Source organism: Geotrypetes seraphini, chromosome 4 (assembly GCF_902459505.1).
Source record: "Geotrypetes seraphini chromosome 4, aGeoSer1.1, whole genome shotgun sequence".
NCBI classification, from domain to species: Eukaryota; Metazoa; Chordata; class Amphibia; order Gymnophiona; family Dermophiidae; genus Geotrypetes; species Geotrypetes seraphini.
Genome location: NC_047087.1, coordinates 203,237,536 through 203,253,251, shown reverse-complemented (window position 1 = coordinate 203,253,251; position 15,716 = coordinate 203,237,536). Strand labels below are relative to the sequence as shown.

Sequence of the window (15,716 nt, the reverse complement as noted above, 5' to 3'; positions counted from 1 at the left end):
GGAAGGTAAGGAATTTATTAACCGTGTATATGAAGTGATTCATCCAATGTACAGCTTGACATAAAATTTACAATTTTATTAATAGCATAATAGCAAAATCTCCAAATATAGGGGAAATGCTTGAGTACCTGATTGTTAAACTGCTTAGATAATCTTGATAGGCGGTATATAAAACCTAATAAACTTGAAACTTGTCCTTTTACTAAGGCGAGCAGCCGTTTAGCACACTCTAAAAGCCAATGTGTCCATTTTAGTCTATGGACATGTTAGCATTTAGCGTAGCGCGGGTTTTAGCACCGGCGTTAACTGCTCTGATGCTCATAGGAATTCTATGAGCGCCGGAGCAGTTACCGCCGCTGCCGGCGCAAAATCCCGCATGTGTCAGTAAAGGACGGGGGTTAATTTTTTTTTAACTTTATTTTTATTATCACATTATTCACAAGCAATACAACTTGTTTAAGAAATACAGAATCATTATCCACCAAGTAAAAGAAGAAAAAGAAAATAAATTCACTAATCAAAGTGAAATTAAATCATAGTGGAACTTTTATCAAGCCACGCTAGTGGGATTAGCATGTCAGACATTTCATCATGTGGCCGGCTAAAAAACTAACTCCTGCTCAATGCAGGCGTTAGCAGCTAGCGCGGCAGGCAGTTTAACGCGTGGTATTACGCGCATTAAACCCCCTACCGCAGCTTGATAAAAGGACCCCTAATTCTTTCTCAGACCACCATTTAACAAAGAAACGATCAATATTATAGAGAGATATTATATAGGAATTATGAAATCTTAAGAAAGGCTTAGGAGGGGGTTCATTTTTACACTCCTTATAAATCCTTGACTTTAAAAAATCAGCCACTATCAACACTTTAGATTTTCTGCTTTAGTCACCTTTTCCTAGAGTCACTAACATTTTTATTACTGCATATACTCAAATATAAACTGAGGTAACCTCCCACACACAAAAAAGAGGAGGGGGAAAAAAAAAGGTTGACTTATATAAACCGAAATTATAAATTTGGGTGATCGTGGTGAGAAAGTCTACAAAGACTAGACATCTTTGAAATAAGTTTTAACATAAATTTTTAACTTTAAATATTTTTATTAACGTAAAATCACAAAACATTTACAGCAGTTTAAATAAGCAATCCTTCCCACCATAATCTCCCTGTTTCCTACCCCCAAGTTTTAACACATTTATTAGCTTTTAGTACCCCCAATGCTTAGTAACTTTTTATATAGGTTTGGAAATTAAACTCCTGGTTCATAGATGGAATGACTAACTCATCTTTCAAAAACTTTTTAAATTTATGATGTGCTTGCCAGCCATCTTTACAAGCCCAGGAAGCCTGTATGCAGTGGCCCACTTCAGTCTGAGGACAGCTATGTTCAAGAATACCAGGTTCAGAGCTATGCCAGAAATGCAAGACAATTTTACTTCCCTTCTGAATCAGTAATTAAAGCACGTGTCAGCAAGGCGGCCAGTAGCTAACCTCAATAACAGCCATAGAGACAAATGCATATCACCTAGCCACCAGCACCCCAGACAAAAACTTCAATCTTGCATTCCAATCGTCTATTAACTTTCAGATCTCTACTTACTCCAATTTTTGTAATTAAACTCAGCTACCCGTGGGACTGTGCCAGCAAAAGAATTTGGTATTAACATTTGTTGAAAAGACAATTTACTACTACTGTTTATTATTTCTAAAGTGCTACCCGACACACACATTAAAGGTGAGAACCACTCAAGCCACAATCTAATTTGACAAATCACCTCACAGAACAGTTTCTTAAAACCTAAGCCACTCGCTTCTAAATCAGGGCACTTTCAAAAGTGTCAAACATATGAAACTGCCATATACAATAAAAACAAAGGGTACATTTACAAAGACCAGAAGCTTAAAATATAAAGCTTTGTAGCATTTGCTGAGTAGGAATTCTCCCACTGGTTTTCAGTATTCACAGAGTTCAACATAAAATTAAAACTATACTTAAGCAGGAGTCACTCTGATCAAGTCATTTTTGTTCTTTCACTAGAAATGGGGTAAGAAAAGACACATGGGAAAACGGTAGTAATTCTGGAGAAAGGATCTCTGAAAATGAAGAATTTAGAACAGCCTTTCTGAACACAGAAAAAAAAACAAACCATGAGGCGTTAGACCAGGCAACATGGGCTACAAATGAAAAAGGTGGCAAACGTTACACCGATCTTCAAAAAAGGTTTGAGAGGAGATCCAGGAAACTAATAATAATAATAACTTTATTTTGTATACCGCCATACCCAGAGAGTTCTAGGCGGTTCACATCAGTTAAACAAAGTTACAAATGAAGAAGTCGTGGAAGTTAGGAAGTCAGTTAAATAAACAGAGTTAGCTAATCGGAAGTCAGTTAAACAGAAGTTACAAACAATGAAGTCATTGGAGTTCAGAGAGTACAGGAAGAAGGAGTAGGTAGAGATTTCAGTACATAGGTGGGGGGGGGGAGGTGGCGGAAGGTGTTAAGGGTTCTGATCATGGAATAGGTGTGTTTTGAGTTGTTTTCTGAAGGCGAGGTAGGTGGGGACCTCGAGTATAATTCGAGCTAGCCAAGGATTAAGTTTGGCTGCCTGGAAGGAGAAAGTTTTGTCAAGGAACCTTTTGAAGTGACATGATTTTAGAGAGGGGAAGGCGAACAAGTGAATTCTGCAGGAGTTCTTGTTGTTGTAATTTAAATTGAAGTGAGTCTGACTTCGGTACCGGGAAAGATGATAGAAGCGCTGATAAAGGACTGCATCATTGATCACCTTGACGGACACGATCTCATGAGGACCAGCCAGCACGGTTTCAGTAAAAGCAGATCTTGCCTGATGAACTTGCTGCACTTCTTTGAGGGAGTAAACAGGCAGATAGACAAGGGCAACCCAGTCGACGCTGTATATCTGGATTTTCAGAAAGGGTTCGACAAAGTTCCACAAGAACGACTACTTCGGAAAATTGCATACCATGGAATCGAGGGTGAAATAATCATGTGGATCAAAAACTGGCAGGAGCATAGGAAACAGAGAGTGGAGGGTAAATGGACAATTCTCAGACTGGAAGAGCATCACCAGCGGGGTGCCGCAGAGCTCGGTGCTTGAACCTGTGCTCTTCAACATCTTTATAAAGAATTTGGACATTGGTACGACGAGTGGTGATTAAATTTGTGGATGATACAAAGTTATACAGAGTAGTGAAGACACAGGGGGGATTGCGAAGATCTGCAATGTGACATAATCAAGCTCGAGAAATGGGCATCGACATGGCAAATGAGGTTCAACGTGGATAAGTGTAAAGTGATGCATGTCGGGAACAAAAATCTCATGCACGAATACAGGATGTCCGGGTTGGTACTTAGAGAGACCTCCCAGGAAAGGGACTTGGGAGTTCTGATCGACAAGTCCATGAAGCCATCTGTACAATGTGCTGCGGCAGCGAAAAGGGAGAACAGAATGCTAGTAATGATAAAGAAGGGGATCACGAACAGATCGGAGATTATCATGCCGCTGTACCGGGCCATGGTGCGCCCTCACCTGAAGTACTGCATCTAGCACTGGTCACCGTACATGAAGGACACGATACTACTCAAAAGGGTGCAGAGAAGAGTGACTAAAATGGTTAAGGGGATGGAGGAGTTGCCGTACAGTGAGAGATTGGAGAAGCTGAGCCTCTTCTCCCTTGAAAAGAGGAGACTGCAAGGGGACAAGATCGAAACATTCAAAATACTGAAGGGAATAGACTAAGTAAAGAAAGACGGGTTGTTCACCCTCTCCAAGGTAGGGAGAATGAGAGGACACTCTCTAAAGTTGAAAGGGGATAGATTTGGTACAAACTTAAGGAAGTTCTTCTTCACCCAGAGAGTGGTAGAAAACTGGATCGCTCTTCCGGAGTCTGTTATAGGGGAAAACACCCTCCAGGGTTTCAAGACAAAGTTGGACAAGTTCATGCTAAATTGGTGAGACTGGACTTATTTGGAGCACTGGCCTTGACCTAGGGGCTGCCGCGTGAACAGACTGCTGGGCAGGATGGATCACTGGTCTGACCCAGCAGCAGCAATTCCTATGTTCTTATAACTCTGTAAGAAGCCGCCCAACTATGAACTATTTACTTCCACCCATTCTGCAGGCTCCTGCTCCTTCGGGGGCTTCACCTGCAGCTGGGCACCTAGTCATTGCTTCACAACCCAAATGCTTGTATGACAGCCATGGAGATAGAGAGCCTTACTGTTGGTGCTCAAGAAAGCTGATCCCACAACGATGACGAAAGCTGTTACCGCTGTAGTGTATGCTGATCTAGTGCAGGGCTTTCAGTATCTGTGCATGGTCAAGGCCTGCTGGTTCCTGCATTCTCTGAGATTCTCAGAAGGGGCAGAAGCCGGCAGATCTTGAATATATACAGATGCTCAAGGACCCTCATCGGCCCAGGACAGAGCACCGACGTCGGTGGAGAGAGATCTTAGCTCAACAGCTACTGAAGGTCTTTATTATGCACCGGAGCTGGTAGGGAGAAAGCTATGGTGGCGGCAGGATAGTGCAGCAGCAGCACTGGTCATCAGGGAGGTGTACAGAAGAGTAGTCAGTCATGGGGGTGAGGTGACATGCAGGAGAGCAGCTCAAGTCATCGGGGAGTGCACAGGAGAAAATCATTGGTCATGGGAGACATGCAAGAAAGCATCTCCAGTGAGTCTATGACATCATCAGTGGCATGACAAAAGGAAGGCCACGAAGCAGCCCACTCAGAGCGCTGCCGCTTTTGGAGGCCTTGGAGAAGAGGTAGGTCGGTCTCGCGGTGGGAGGGTCAGCAGTGTTCTGCTGCACAAGGGGATGGGTGAGAAGGTTGGTGGGGTCCTGCTGCACAGGGGGATGGGCGGGAGGGAGAGATAAAAAGATGCTGCACAAGGGGATAAGTGAGAGGAGAGGAAAGATGCTCCACATGGGAGGGGGAAAAAGGAAAAAATTGGGGTGGAGGAAAAGAAAGATGATTGTTGTACATGAAAAAAATAAGACATTCCCAAAAATAAGCCTTAGTCGTTTTTTGGACCCCAAATTAATATAAGACAGTGTCTTATTTTCAGGGAAACACGGTACCATCTTCTTTTCGATTTATACGTTCAGAAAGCCCCAACAAGAAACATATAATATTAATATCCCTGCACATTTGGCATAAATAGTATCCAAATCACACTAGAAAACTAATGATGCTCTACAGAATCGTCTCATGCCTCCACATGTAAGAATAACACCATAAAGCCACCTCTGCTCTCCAGCAAGTCCATTTTTAGAACTCGCTTCCCCCCCAAGTACCTATGTCTCGGCCTCTCTTCTAACCCAATCGCATGCACTGAACTCAAACCGCCAACTCGCCCCCCCCCCCCTCTCCTGCTGCCTGCTCCCAACTCCACTACCGCCTCCATACGCTAGCGTTTCCGAGCGCGTGTACACTCACCACGCCAGCAGATTTACTAAACTCCCGGGCAGCGCTCGGGAAATGGTTGTCCCGGAGAAAGGCAAGCACATGTGGGAAGAGATCACTGGGCACCGCACGCGACTCCGCCATGCTCCCTGCCCGACGCACGCTTCAACCAGTGCTTCGCTCACCCTGACGCATCGCACGTAAACACGGATGACGCTTCATGCGCCGAGACGCAACGCACGCACATTCCCCTCCCCCTCCGCGCCTCCATTCTACGTTTGCGGAAGGGGAGACAGAGAACACCGCCTCTCTTATTCGTGAGGCGCGAGACGTTTTCTGCGTTCTTTATTTTCGCTTTCGGCTGTTTGTGGTGAACGTAGCGAGCGTTGAGATTTAATGTATGACAGCCAGATTCAAAGCAAACATTTCCAAAGCAATAGTTGTGCATTTGGTGCATAACCTTTAGTAAAAGAGGTTACAGGAATGTGAGAAATGTAATAACTCCTAGAATATATACTAATATATTATTTATTTCAGGATATAATAATATATAGAGACAGTAAGAGAAAGGTATTAAACCATAATTTAGGGAATAGATAATATAACAGCTACACTAGTGTGGTAAAGCTAACTGAATAAACCAGTGTTAATTATTGCAAACTGCAGAGGTCTGCAGAAAAAGAACTGGTAAATTGCTGAGGAAGGAAGAGGGGAGGGGGGATGAGACAGTCCTGAGAAAACAATGCCTTGAGAACTAATACCTCAGCATTATTACATGAGGACTTTTGTCAAAGTAACAAACAGAAGGACCCAACAGTAGCAAGGGGGTGGGGGGGGGGGGAGGGGGAGAATGAGCACATGATGGGAGAACTGGGTAACCATATATGGGAAATAACAGAGTTGGTGGTCTCAGAAATGAGGGGAGAGGTAAACAAGAGGAGGAGAAAACGGAAGTAGAGAAGGAAACTTTTGATAGGTTGTGAGCTGCTACTGCTCTAACCAATGAGCAAGCAGGAAGGAGGGACTAAGAAATTTGTTAACTATAAAATGGATGACTGTATCGATGGCGATAATTGTATTAAGCAGCTATAAGTTGGGGGGCCCATAATTCTATATGTATGTGACACTGAAGAAGCTGGGGCTGTTCTCCCTGGAAAAGCGGAGACTCAGAGGAGACCTTCAAGATCCTGAGGGGCATCGAAAAGGTTGACAAAGACAGATTTTTCAATTTGAAAGAAACCACAAGAACAAGGGGTCACTCGATGAAATTGAAGGGGGACAGGTTTAAAACAAACGCAAGGAAGTACTTTTTCACACAGAGGGTGGTGGACACATGGAACACCCTTCCGGAGGCCGTGATAAGAAATAGCACAGTACAGGGTTTCAAGGATGACCTGGATAGATTCCTGGAAGACAAAGGGATTGAGGGGTACAGATAAGAGCAGTGGAAGGTTTAGAGATAAGTGTAGAGGTAGGCAATAAAATTAGTCAGGGACCGCTGACCAGGCAATATGCCTGATGGGCCGCCGCGTGAGCGGACCGCTGGGCTGGATGGACCTCTGGTCTGCCCCGGCGGAGGCGACTACTTATGTACTTATGTACTTATGTACACCCCTTGCCTGGGAACCTGAAAAGACACTCTCCAATTTACTGATAACGACCCCAGCCTACAAATCATTCAGAGAAGAAAGAAAAACCATGCTAGTCAAGAAATCCTTGAAGACAAACTAACACTGCAAGACTCATCCCAGTTCTCTGAAGCAACTCGCTCTTCTCTTCAATTCCTCTGGAAATGGCCAGATAACTTATTTTGTAATCCGCCTTGAACCGCAAGGTATTGGCGGAATAGAAATCACTAATGTAATGTAATTAAAAAGATGGAGCTGACTGATAGAAATGCTTCAGAGATTTTTGACCCAGCATAGACAGTGCGCAGAGTACATATTTTTATTTTACCATTGAAGAGAGAGCTAAATATTTGGTTTAATGTCTGGAAAGTATGTGTGATAACCCAAACATGGCAGTTGAATTTTAGCTAGGAGTCATACGGTAGAGGGTCACGCTGACCTAGGAACTAACATATTTTGTACTGTTCCCTGAAAGCAGACTAGAGATCACATTGACTCTGTAACATATATGTCACAATGGGATGTCTTGTGATTCAGTAGCATGTGATAACTGAATCATTATTGTTGCTAGGGAAACCATGTGACTTGAATAGAACCAATAGAATATTGCTGAAGTATGCAATTTGTAATGTAATTGGAAGATGTACCAACTATGCATGTTTAATAATGAATTAATTGATGATGTCATTATCCCAATAAAATGGCCAGTCACTTGTTTTTGGGTGAGACTTTTGATTGTCTTCTTACTAATTAGTAAGACACCAAAATGCTCCCAAGACCTTGAATGTTTAACTTATGCTTTTGTGTTTGGTAGTTTGTTTTTCCTTGGCCTCCTCTGAAGATAGAGATAAGAACTGAGGTGGGATGTAGCCTGTTCATGTAGTTATTTAGACCAAACAGTATCAGGCTCTTTTTGCATTTGGACACCCTGTCTGGCCAGAGAGAAAATAAAATCATCTGCTTTATTCAAAGACTTTCCAAAGTATCCTTGTGAGTGGTAATTTTGTTTCTCACAAGGAAATATGTTTCAACTGTGGTTGAAGTGTAGGGGAGGTCTCCAAGCAAATATGTTGGAAAATCTAAGAAAATGAAGTTCTCCATGGACAGCTGTTCATTTAAGCCACACATTTGGTGACATCATGGTGACAGAACCGACCTGGCTAATGGAAAGCTTAGAAAGCTTTCTGTGCCTGTGTCAGCGTTTCCGCCTACTCTATACAGTATAAACTATAGGAGTCCACACCTCCCTGTCAGTTTAGTTCTTTTAGTCACTTATTACCTTTTTTCTTTCAAAATCACGCTAATAATCAAATTTGACTTCGCATCCCTACTCTTCACTGTGACCAACAAGAAACCGGGATTTAAACGGTGCAATTTATGAACTCATAAAATGTATCTCACAGACCCCCATACAACATATATTCGATATTTGGGGATTTCACATAAAGTTGATTTGTGTACCCAATGTTTAAAAATTAACCCTAAAATATTGAAGATTCGACAGTAAAAAATTGAAGAATTACCTCACAAGTCTTCAACTCAGCCAGTTTCTACAATACAACAGTCTTCTTTTAGCCATCGGCAGGCTCCTTGTAAGACATAATAATAATAATAATAATAAAAATAAGAATTTTTCAAGTACCTTTCTTATTTCTAATCTTAATGTATATTTTCTGTAAACCGCTTAGAACCTAACGGATGTAGCGGTATATAAGAAATAAATTACATTACATTACATTACATTACATTACATTACATAGCATGCTTCCTTTATTAAGCTAACTCACTCTCCCTCACAACCTACTACCTCAAGGCATAGGAATAGGGAGAGGCACGTCATCAAACCATCTCCACTTCCAGAGTCAACGTTGATGTCATGTCTGGCTCCGCCTCCATTACAGCCCTATATCCATTCAGGTGCCGAGGCTGCCTATTCAACATTGAAGAGCCTTTCTCCAGTATCTTGGGTTAACCGTGATTCACTCCATCCCCGACACCGTCTACTAAAAGACACCAGCTTTCACGGTGTCAAAGAATTACCCCACATGGCACTGATGATATCATCGGGAAGCACACATCTAGACACCATGGCTCTCCACCCTCTAAACATCATAGGACATCCAGACTTCACTGCATACGTACTTCCTCAGAGGAGTCTGACTTTTCAGACCATGGTGGCTCAACCTCATAGGAATTTCAGGATCCTCCCACAGTACCTATTGAGGCCCCTCCTGCACCATCAGGTACTCTAACTTCAGAACTTTTAACTTTGTTAAAACAACTCTTGCAAAATCTTGCCTTAAGATCGTGTTCCTTGTAGCAGTCGCTTCTGCACTTAGAGTTTCGGTGCTCCAAGCTCTTTCGTGCAGGGATCCTTTTCTACGCATCACAGATGCTGCAATCCTCTTGAGGACAGTACCTTCTTTTCTTCCGAAAGTGATTTCAGTGTTCCATGTCATTCAGGGAGTTCGGTTGCCCGCTTTTGTTCCATCGGGCTCCAAGTCCAAGGCCCGTGTTATGGGGTCACTGGACGTAAGGCGTCTCCTTTTGAGATACCTGGAGGCAATTTCTGCTGCTTATGTGTCAGTGGGGAAGAATCCTTCCCTTGAGGTGAAGGCTCACCCTCCCAGAGGAATGGCTTCCTCTTAGGCAGAATCCACAGCTATTTCTCCTGAGGAGATTTGCAGGACGGCCACTTAGACCTCTCTCCATACTTTCCCAAAGTTCTACTGCCTTGATGTGGCAACAAAGCAAAATGCAGCTTTTGGAGTTCAGTCCTGGCGGTGGGTTCATGCCTCCCCCCCCCCCCGATGTGCTGGGACTGCTTTGATACATCCCTATGGTGTTGACTTATAAGGAATTGTACAAGAACGAAAGATTAGGTTTCTTACCACTGCTAATCTTCTTTCTTGCAAATAACCTCTGGAGTCTACACACCTTCCCGTTTTTCTGTCCGATTCACAGATCACCAGACCAATAACTGGTAAGTTGAATTTCTTTCTGTGACTAGCCTCGCTGAGAATCCCATATTTTTTCCTTAACGTAAGGTTTGAGGGGTTTCTGGGTGGTTGCCATCTTTTGAACCTTCAGGCTGTGTCTTTATCCAAATTTATACTGTTTTCAATTTGTTTCATGTTCAAATTTGAGGTTTATGCAAAGTTTGACCTTAGGGCTCTAAGGGCTTCTTTTACAAAGGTGCGCTAGCGTTTTTAGCGCACGTACCGGATTAGCGTGTGCTACCTGAAAAACTACAACCTGCTCAAGAGGAGGCAGTAGCGGCTAGCAAGCACGGCAATTTAGTGCACGCTATTCTGCGCGTTAAGGCCCTAACGCACTTTTGTAAAAGGAGCCCTAAGTGTTTGAAATCGTTTTCATGAGCAGAGTTGATATGTAGTGGGGAGTCCCCGCATCCCCCCTCTCTTTTCTCGTGTTTCCTATTTGCTATAGATCTACCTGGCTTGTCTACTGACTGGAATTCCAGGGTGAGTAACAGGAGATGGCCACAGGAGGAGGGGCTATAAATTGGTTTTAAGTTCCCTATAGTTGAAGGCTGGAAGAGATAAACAACCCTATGGTGTAGACGCCAGAGGATATTTACAAGAAAGAAGATTAGCAGAGGTAAGAAACCTAGGGCTCCTTTTATCAAGTCGCGCTAATGGTTTAATGTGCGTAATAGCGCGCTTTAAACCGCTGGCCGCGCTAGCCGCTACCGCCTCCTCTTGAGCAGGTGGTAGTTTTTGGCCAGCGCAGGGGTTAGCGTGTGATGAAACATCGTGCGCGTTAACCCCGCCAGCGCAGCTTGATAAAAGGAGCCCCTAATCTTTAGTTAGCAATCAAGAAGGATTAGAGAGAAGACGAATAGCTGTATTTTGAATAATTTGCAATGTACGAATCTGAATCTTAGGAAAACCTGCTTAAATACTATTACAATAATCCAAATTTGATAAAATAAGAATAAATAATGATCATTTGTGAATCTAAATCAAGATTCAGGTGCGCAGCAGCCTCGAAAAAAGCCAACAGGATGCTGGGCATCATAAGGGCATAGCAACCAGAACACGGGAAGTCATCATGCCATTGTATCGAGCGATGGTGCGTCCACATCTGGAATACTGCGTTCAGTATTGGTCGCCGCACCTCAAGAAGGACATGGCGGTACTTGAGAGAGTCCAAAGGAGAGCAACGAAATTGGTAAGAGGGCTGGAACACTGCTCATACGCCGAGAGGCTGGATAGGCTGGGGCTCTTCTCTCTGGAGAAAAGGAGTCTCAGGGGAGATATGATAGAGACCTTCAAGATCATGAGTGGCATAGAGAAGGTGGATAGGGACAGATTCTTTAGACTGAAGGGGACAGCAAATACGAGGGGGCATTCGGAGAAACTGAAGGGAGACAGGTTCAAAACAAATGCAAGGAAGTTTTTTTTCACCCAAAGGGTCGTGGACACTTGGAATGCGCTACCGGAGGAAGTGATCAGGCAGAGTACGGTACAAGGATTCAAACAGGGATTGGATGGATTCCTGAGGGATAAAGGGATCGTGGGATACTGAGGGAGGAGCTGGGATGTAACACAAGTATAGGAAGTAAATCAGGTAATGAGTATAAACTAACCTGGTCGTGCATGTGCAAGACCGGAGGGCTAGGACTTCGATAGGAAGGCAGGACTTAAATGGGAAACCAAGGTGGCAAGGGAGCCCCTTCTGATGATTCAGACAGGTCTTGACCTGTTTTGGGCCGCCGCGGGAGCGGACTGCTGGGCGGGATGGACCTGTGGTCTGACCCGGCGGAGGCACTGCTTATGTTCTTATGTTCTTAAAAGAACGAATTGAACAAAATTGTCTTAAAAGAATAAAAACAAGATTTAACCACAGCTAAACAGAATTTCAGCCAGGCACACCGATATAGGTGCCTAAGTTTTGGTGAACTTTATAAAATTTTCCTGTTAATGTGTTGCTTTTCACCAGTGCTCTCTGCAATTAGCTAGTACTTTTTGGAGCTCTCTCTTGTTAGCTGTGATACATTTGTTTTAATTCATGTAACAAAGGGGTCCTGTTTCTAAAGTGTGTTAAAGTTTCACACTTAACCGTCCATTAGATCATGAAAATTAATGCATGCCAACTGCATAGCCTGTTACAGGATGAGATATGGATTGCTTATGGGCAAGTAATGGGTGTGGACTATGCATTGCAGTCTTCATGGATGCACATACCATGTTTCCCCGAAAATAAGACCTACCCCGAAAATCATAATATATGCCCTACCCCAAAAAAATATATGCTAGGGCTTATTTTAATATAAGCCCTACCCCAAAAAATAAGCCCTAGTTACTGGCAGCAGCGCTTCGCGCCCGCCCCCCCCTCCCCCCCGCAGACCCTTCCATCTCTCCCTTCCGTCCAAACTCCTACCGCGAGACTGAAATACCTGGTAACAAATGGCAGCATCGGCAGTACAGATGCATCAAGGCCTGCCCTTCTCATGCCCATCCGTTCCGTGCCGCGTTGCTGATGACATCATCAGTGATGCAGCAAAGGAACGCCTGGACGTAAGAAGGGCAGGCTGTGCTGCCGATGCTGCCGTTTGTTTCCTGGTATTTCGGCTCGCAGTCTGGATTCGGATGGGAGGGAGAGATGAAAGGATCAACGGGGGGGGGGGGGGTGCGCAGCGGCGTCAGGGGGGATAGGAAGGATAGAAAGATGCTTCACAGGTGGATGGGAGGAAGGGAGGAAGCTTCAAAGGTTTTGCTGCATAAGGGATGGGAGGGATAAAAGCTGCAAGGGTTCTGCTGCACAGGGAGATGGGAGGGAGGGATAGAAAGATACTGCACAAGGGGATGGGTGAGAGGGGAGGAAAGATGCTGCACATGGGGAGAGAAAGGAAACAGGAAGAATTGGGGTAGAGGAGAGGAAGGGAGAGATGATCAATGTACATGAAAAAATAAGACCTACCTGAAAATAAGACATAGTGCTTTTTTTGGGCCCAAAATTAATATAAGATAGTGTCTTATTTTGGGGGAAACATGGTACTCCTTCCTAAATAGGAGATGGTAAATGCATCTGTATTAACTGTGAATACATTTAACAGAAGGCAAAGAAGTATTCTCTGTGGTTACAGGGGGACATCTCTAAAGAATTAAAAAGGCTTTGCACTTAGTATGTATTACATTTTCTAATCAAATGCAAATGTAGCCACACTTTAAAAACAGGACCTCTTTGCTACATGAATTAAAACAAATATATTTCAGCTAACAAGAGGGAGCATCAAAGACTAACTAACTGCAGAGAGCACTATTGAATAGAAATACATTAAAGGACTCATTTTCAAAGCACTTAGACACAGAAAGTGTCCTAGGTTACTATAGAAACATAAAAACATGATGGCAGATAAAGGCCAAATGGCCCATCCAATCTGCCCATCTGCAGCATCCACTACCTCATCTTTTCCTTAAGAGATCCCATGTGCCTGTCCCACACTTTCTTGAATTCAGACATAGTCTTTGTCGCCACCATCTCTACTGGGAGACTATTTCATGCATTTATCACCATTTCTGTAAAAAGTATTTCCTTAGATTACTCCTGAGCCTATCACCTCTTAACCTCATTCTAAGTCCTCTCACTCTGGAGTTTCCTTTCAATTGATTGAGACTTGCCTCATGTGTATTTATGCCACAAAGGTATTTAATCGTCTCTATCATATCTCACCTCTCCCACCTTTCCTCCAAAGTGTACATATTGAGATCTTTAAGACTGTCACCTAATGACATAGACCTCGAGAGCCGGAGCCAGGTCAGGTTTTCAGGATATCCACAATAAATATGCATGAGATAGATTTACATCTCAAGGAGGCAGTGCATGCGAATCCATCTCATACATATTCATTGTGGATATCCTGAAAACCTGACCTGAGGTCCAGAATTGCTTACCCATGACATAGACCATCAAACATTGCATTTGCCTTCCTCTGGACCGACTCCATCCTGTTTATATCTTTTTGAAAGTGTGGTCTCCAGAATTGTACACAATATTCTAAATGAGGTCTCACCAGAGTCTTTTATAGGGGTATCAATAACTCCTTTTTCCTACTGGCACCCAAGCATCCTTCTAGCTTTCGCTGTCACCTTTATAACCTGTTTGTCCACCTTAAGATCATCACATACTGTCACACACAAGTTCTGCTCCTCTTTTGCAGCATCACTGTTAGAGAATATAGTTAAAACATTAAACTTAGCAGATTTGGAAAGATTTGGAAATTTCCTAAAATAAAATTCCAAAAGTCATTATTAAGATAGACTTGGGAAAATCCACTGCTTACTCCTAGGATAAGACTAGGTCTATCCCAATATGGCAATTCTTATATTATGTTCTTATAGAGCAACAATTCAAAAACTATTTCCAGTCCACATGCCCATAATGAATCTTCTCTTACCTATTATTTCTTTCTGCTCTCCTTTTTATCTTTTGACTTTACTTTTCATGGTTTTTTTTATTCTCCACTTCCTTTATTCATTTCTCATACGGTACCGTACTCTCACTACATCATATTTCTTCCCTACCAAAGATTTCTCCTTTTCATCTGTCTATATCCATTCCTTTAGTTACTTTTTTCTCTTTTCATTCCCTTTTTCTCATTCCTTTTCCTTCCTCTTACTCTGTTCATCTTTTTCCAATTTCCCAAGGGCCAATGGTGGATCCCATTGTCTTTCTCAGGTTTTTTTCTGCTATTCTGTGTCTCTACCCAGGCTCAGGACAGAAAGGAGAAAGTGGAGGGTGAAGAGTAATACACTTGAAGGACAAGAATGCATTTTAAAATGCTCACAACCTTGAGGATACACCCCTCCTCCCAAATAAAGTTTGAAGGTGAGCTGGTGGTGATGGATGTCATTGATACACAGGGACTGCATTAGGGGACGGCAAACAGGACAACTGCCCTGGGCCCTACAGCTGTTGGGTGCACCCTGTGGGTTGGCATGCCTTTCTCTTTCGGTACTGGTCCGATGTCGCTCTGTCTTCCCCGTCCCGCTGACAAGCTGACCGAAGCGCTGTCTGCGGCCTCCGTGCTTTCTTTCTGCTGCGGACCACCCCAATGATGAAACTTCTTGTTTCCTCTTGGGCGGATTACAACATAAAGAAAGCACAGAGGAGGCCGCAGGCAGCACTTTGGTCAGTTTGTCAGCAGGACGGGAAAGACAGGGCGACATCAGAAGGTGAAAGGCATGCTGACTGAGGAAGCCCTCTGGACCAGTTAGCTTTTTGGTTTTAAGAAGTACGGGGGGGAGGGGGGAGTTTAAAGAAGTTCCAGACTGGGGGTAGGGGGAGGTGATGTGAAGGGGTCCAGAAACAGAGGAGATTTGGAAAGATGGTGGGCAATGGTCTGATGAAAAAAGGAGAGAAGTTGGACACGGGGTGGTGTGGAGGGAGGGAGAAAGAGCCACTTGAAGGGAGGACAGTTGGGAAGTGAAAGGGAGCGATGGTGGACCTTGGGGATGGAGGGAAAGATATAGGATGGGAGGGTAGGGTAGTTGGGAAGAAGAAAAAGTTGGAGGAGGGAATGGAGTGTGTTGGGTGGCAGGGGGCAGGCAAGGAGAGAGGAAGAAAAAGTTGGACTCATGGAGGGACAGAGAGGGATGTTGGTTGGGGAATGGAATGAGGTCTGGAGGAGAGGAA

General features: G+C 43.7%; 1 protein-coding gene across 2 annotated transcripts in view; it reads right to left on the bottom strand.

Annotated features, from left to right (window-relative positions):
• NOLC1 (nucleolar and coiled-body phosphoprotein 1) overlaps positions 1-15,716 on the bottom strand; it is a 184,936-nt gene that overhangs the window by 69,221 nt on the left and 99,999 nt on the right. The window contains exon 1 of one of the 2 annotated variants that reach the window (XM_033942767.1): positions 5,464-5,706. The exons of the other annotated variant lie outside the window; for it this stretch is intronic. Coding sequence (XP_033798658.1) covers positions 5,464-5,574 — 111 coding nt within the window. The 5' untranslated portion in view covers positions 5,575-5,706. Of the gene's footprint in view, positions 1-5,463; positions 5,707-15,716 lie in introns of those variants that run through there. 2 annotated transcript variants of the gene reach the window in all.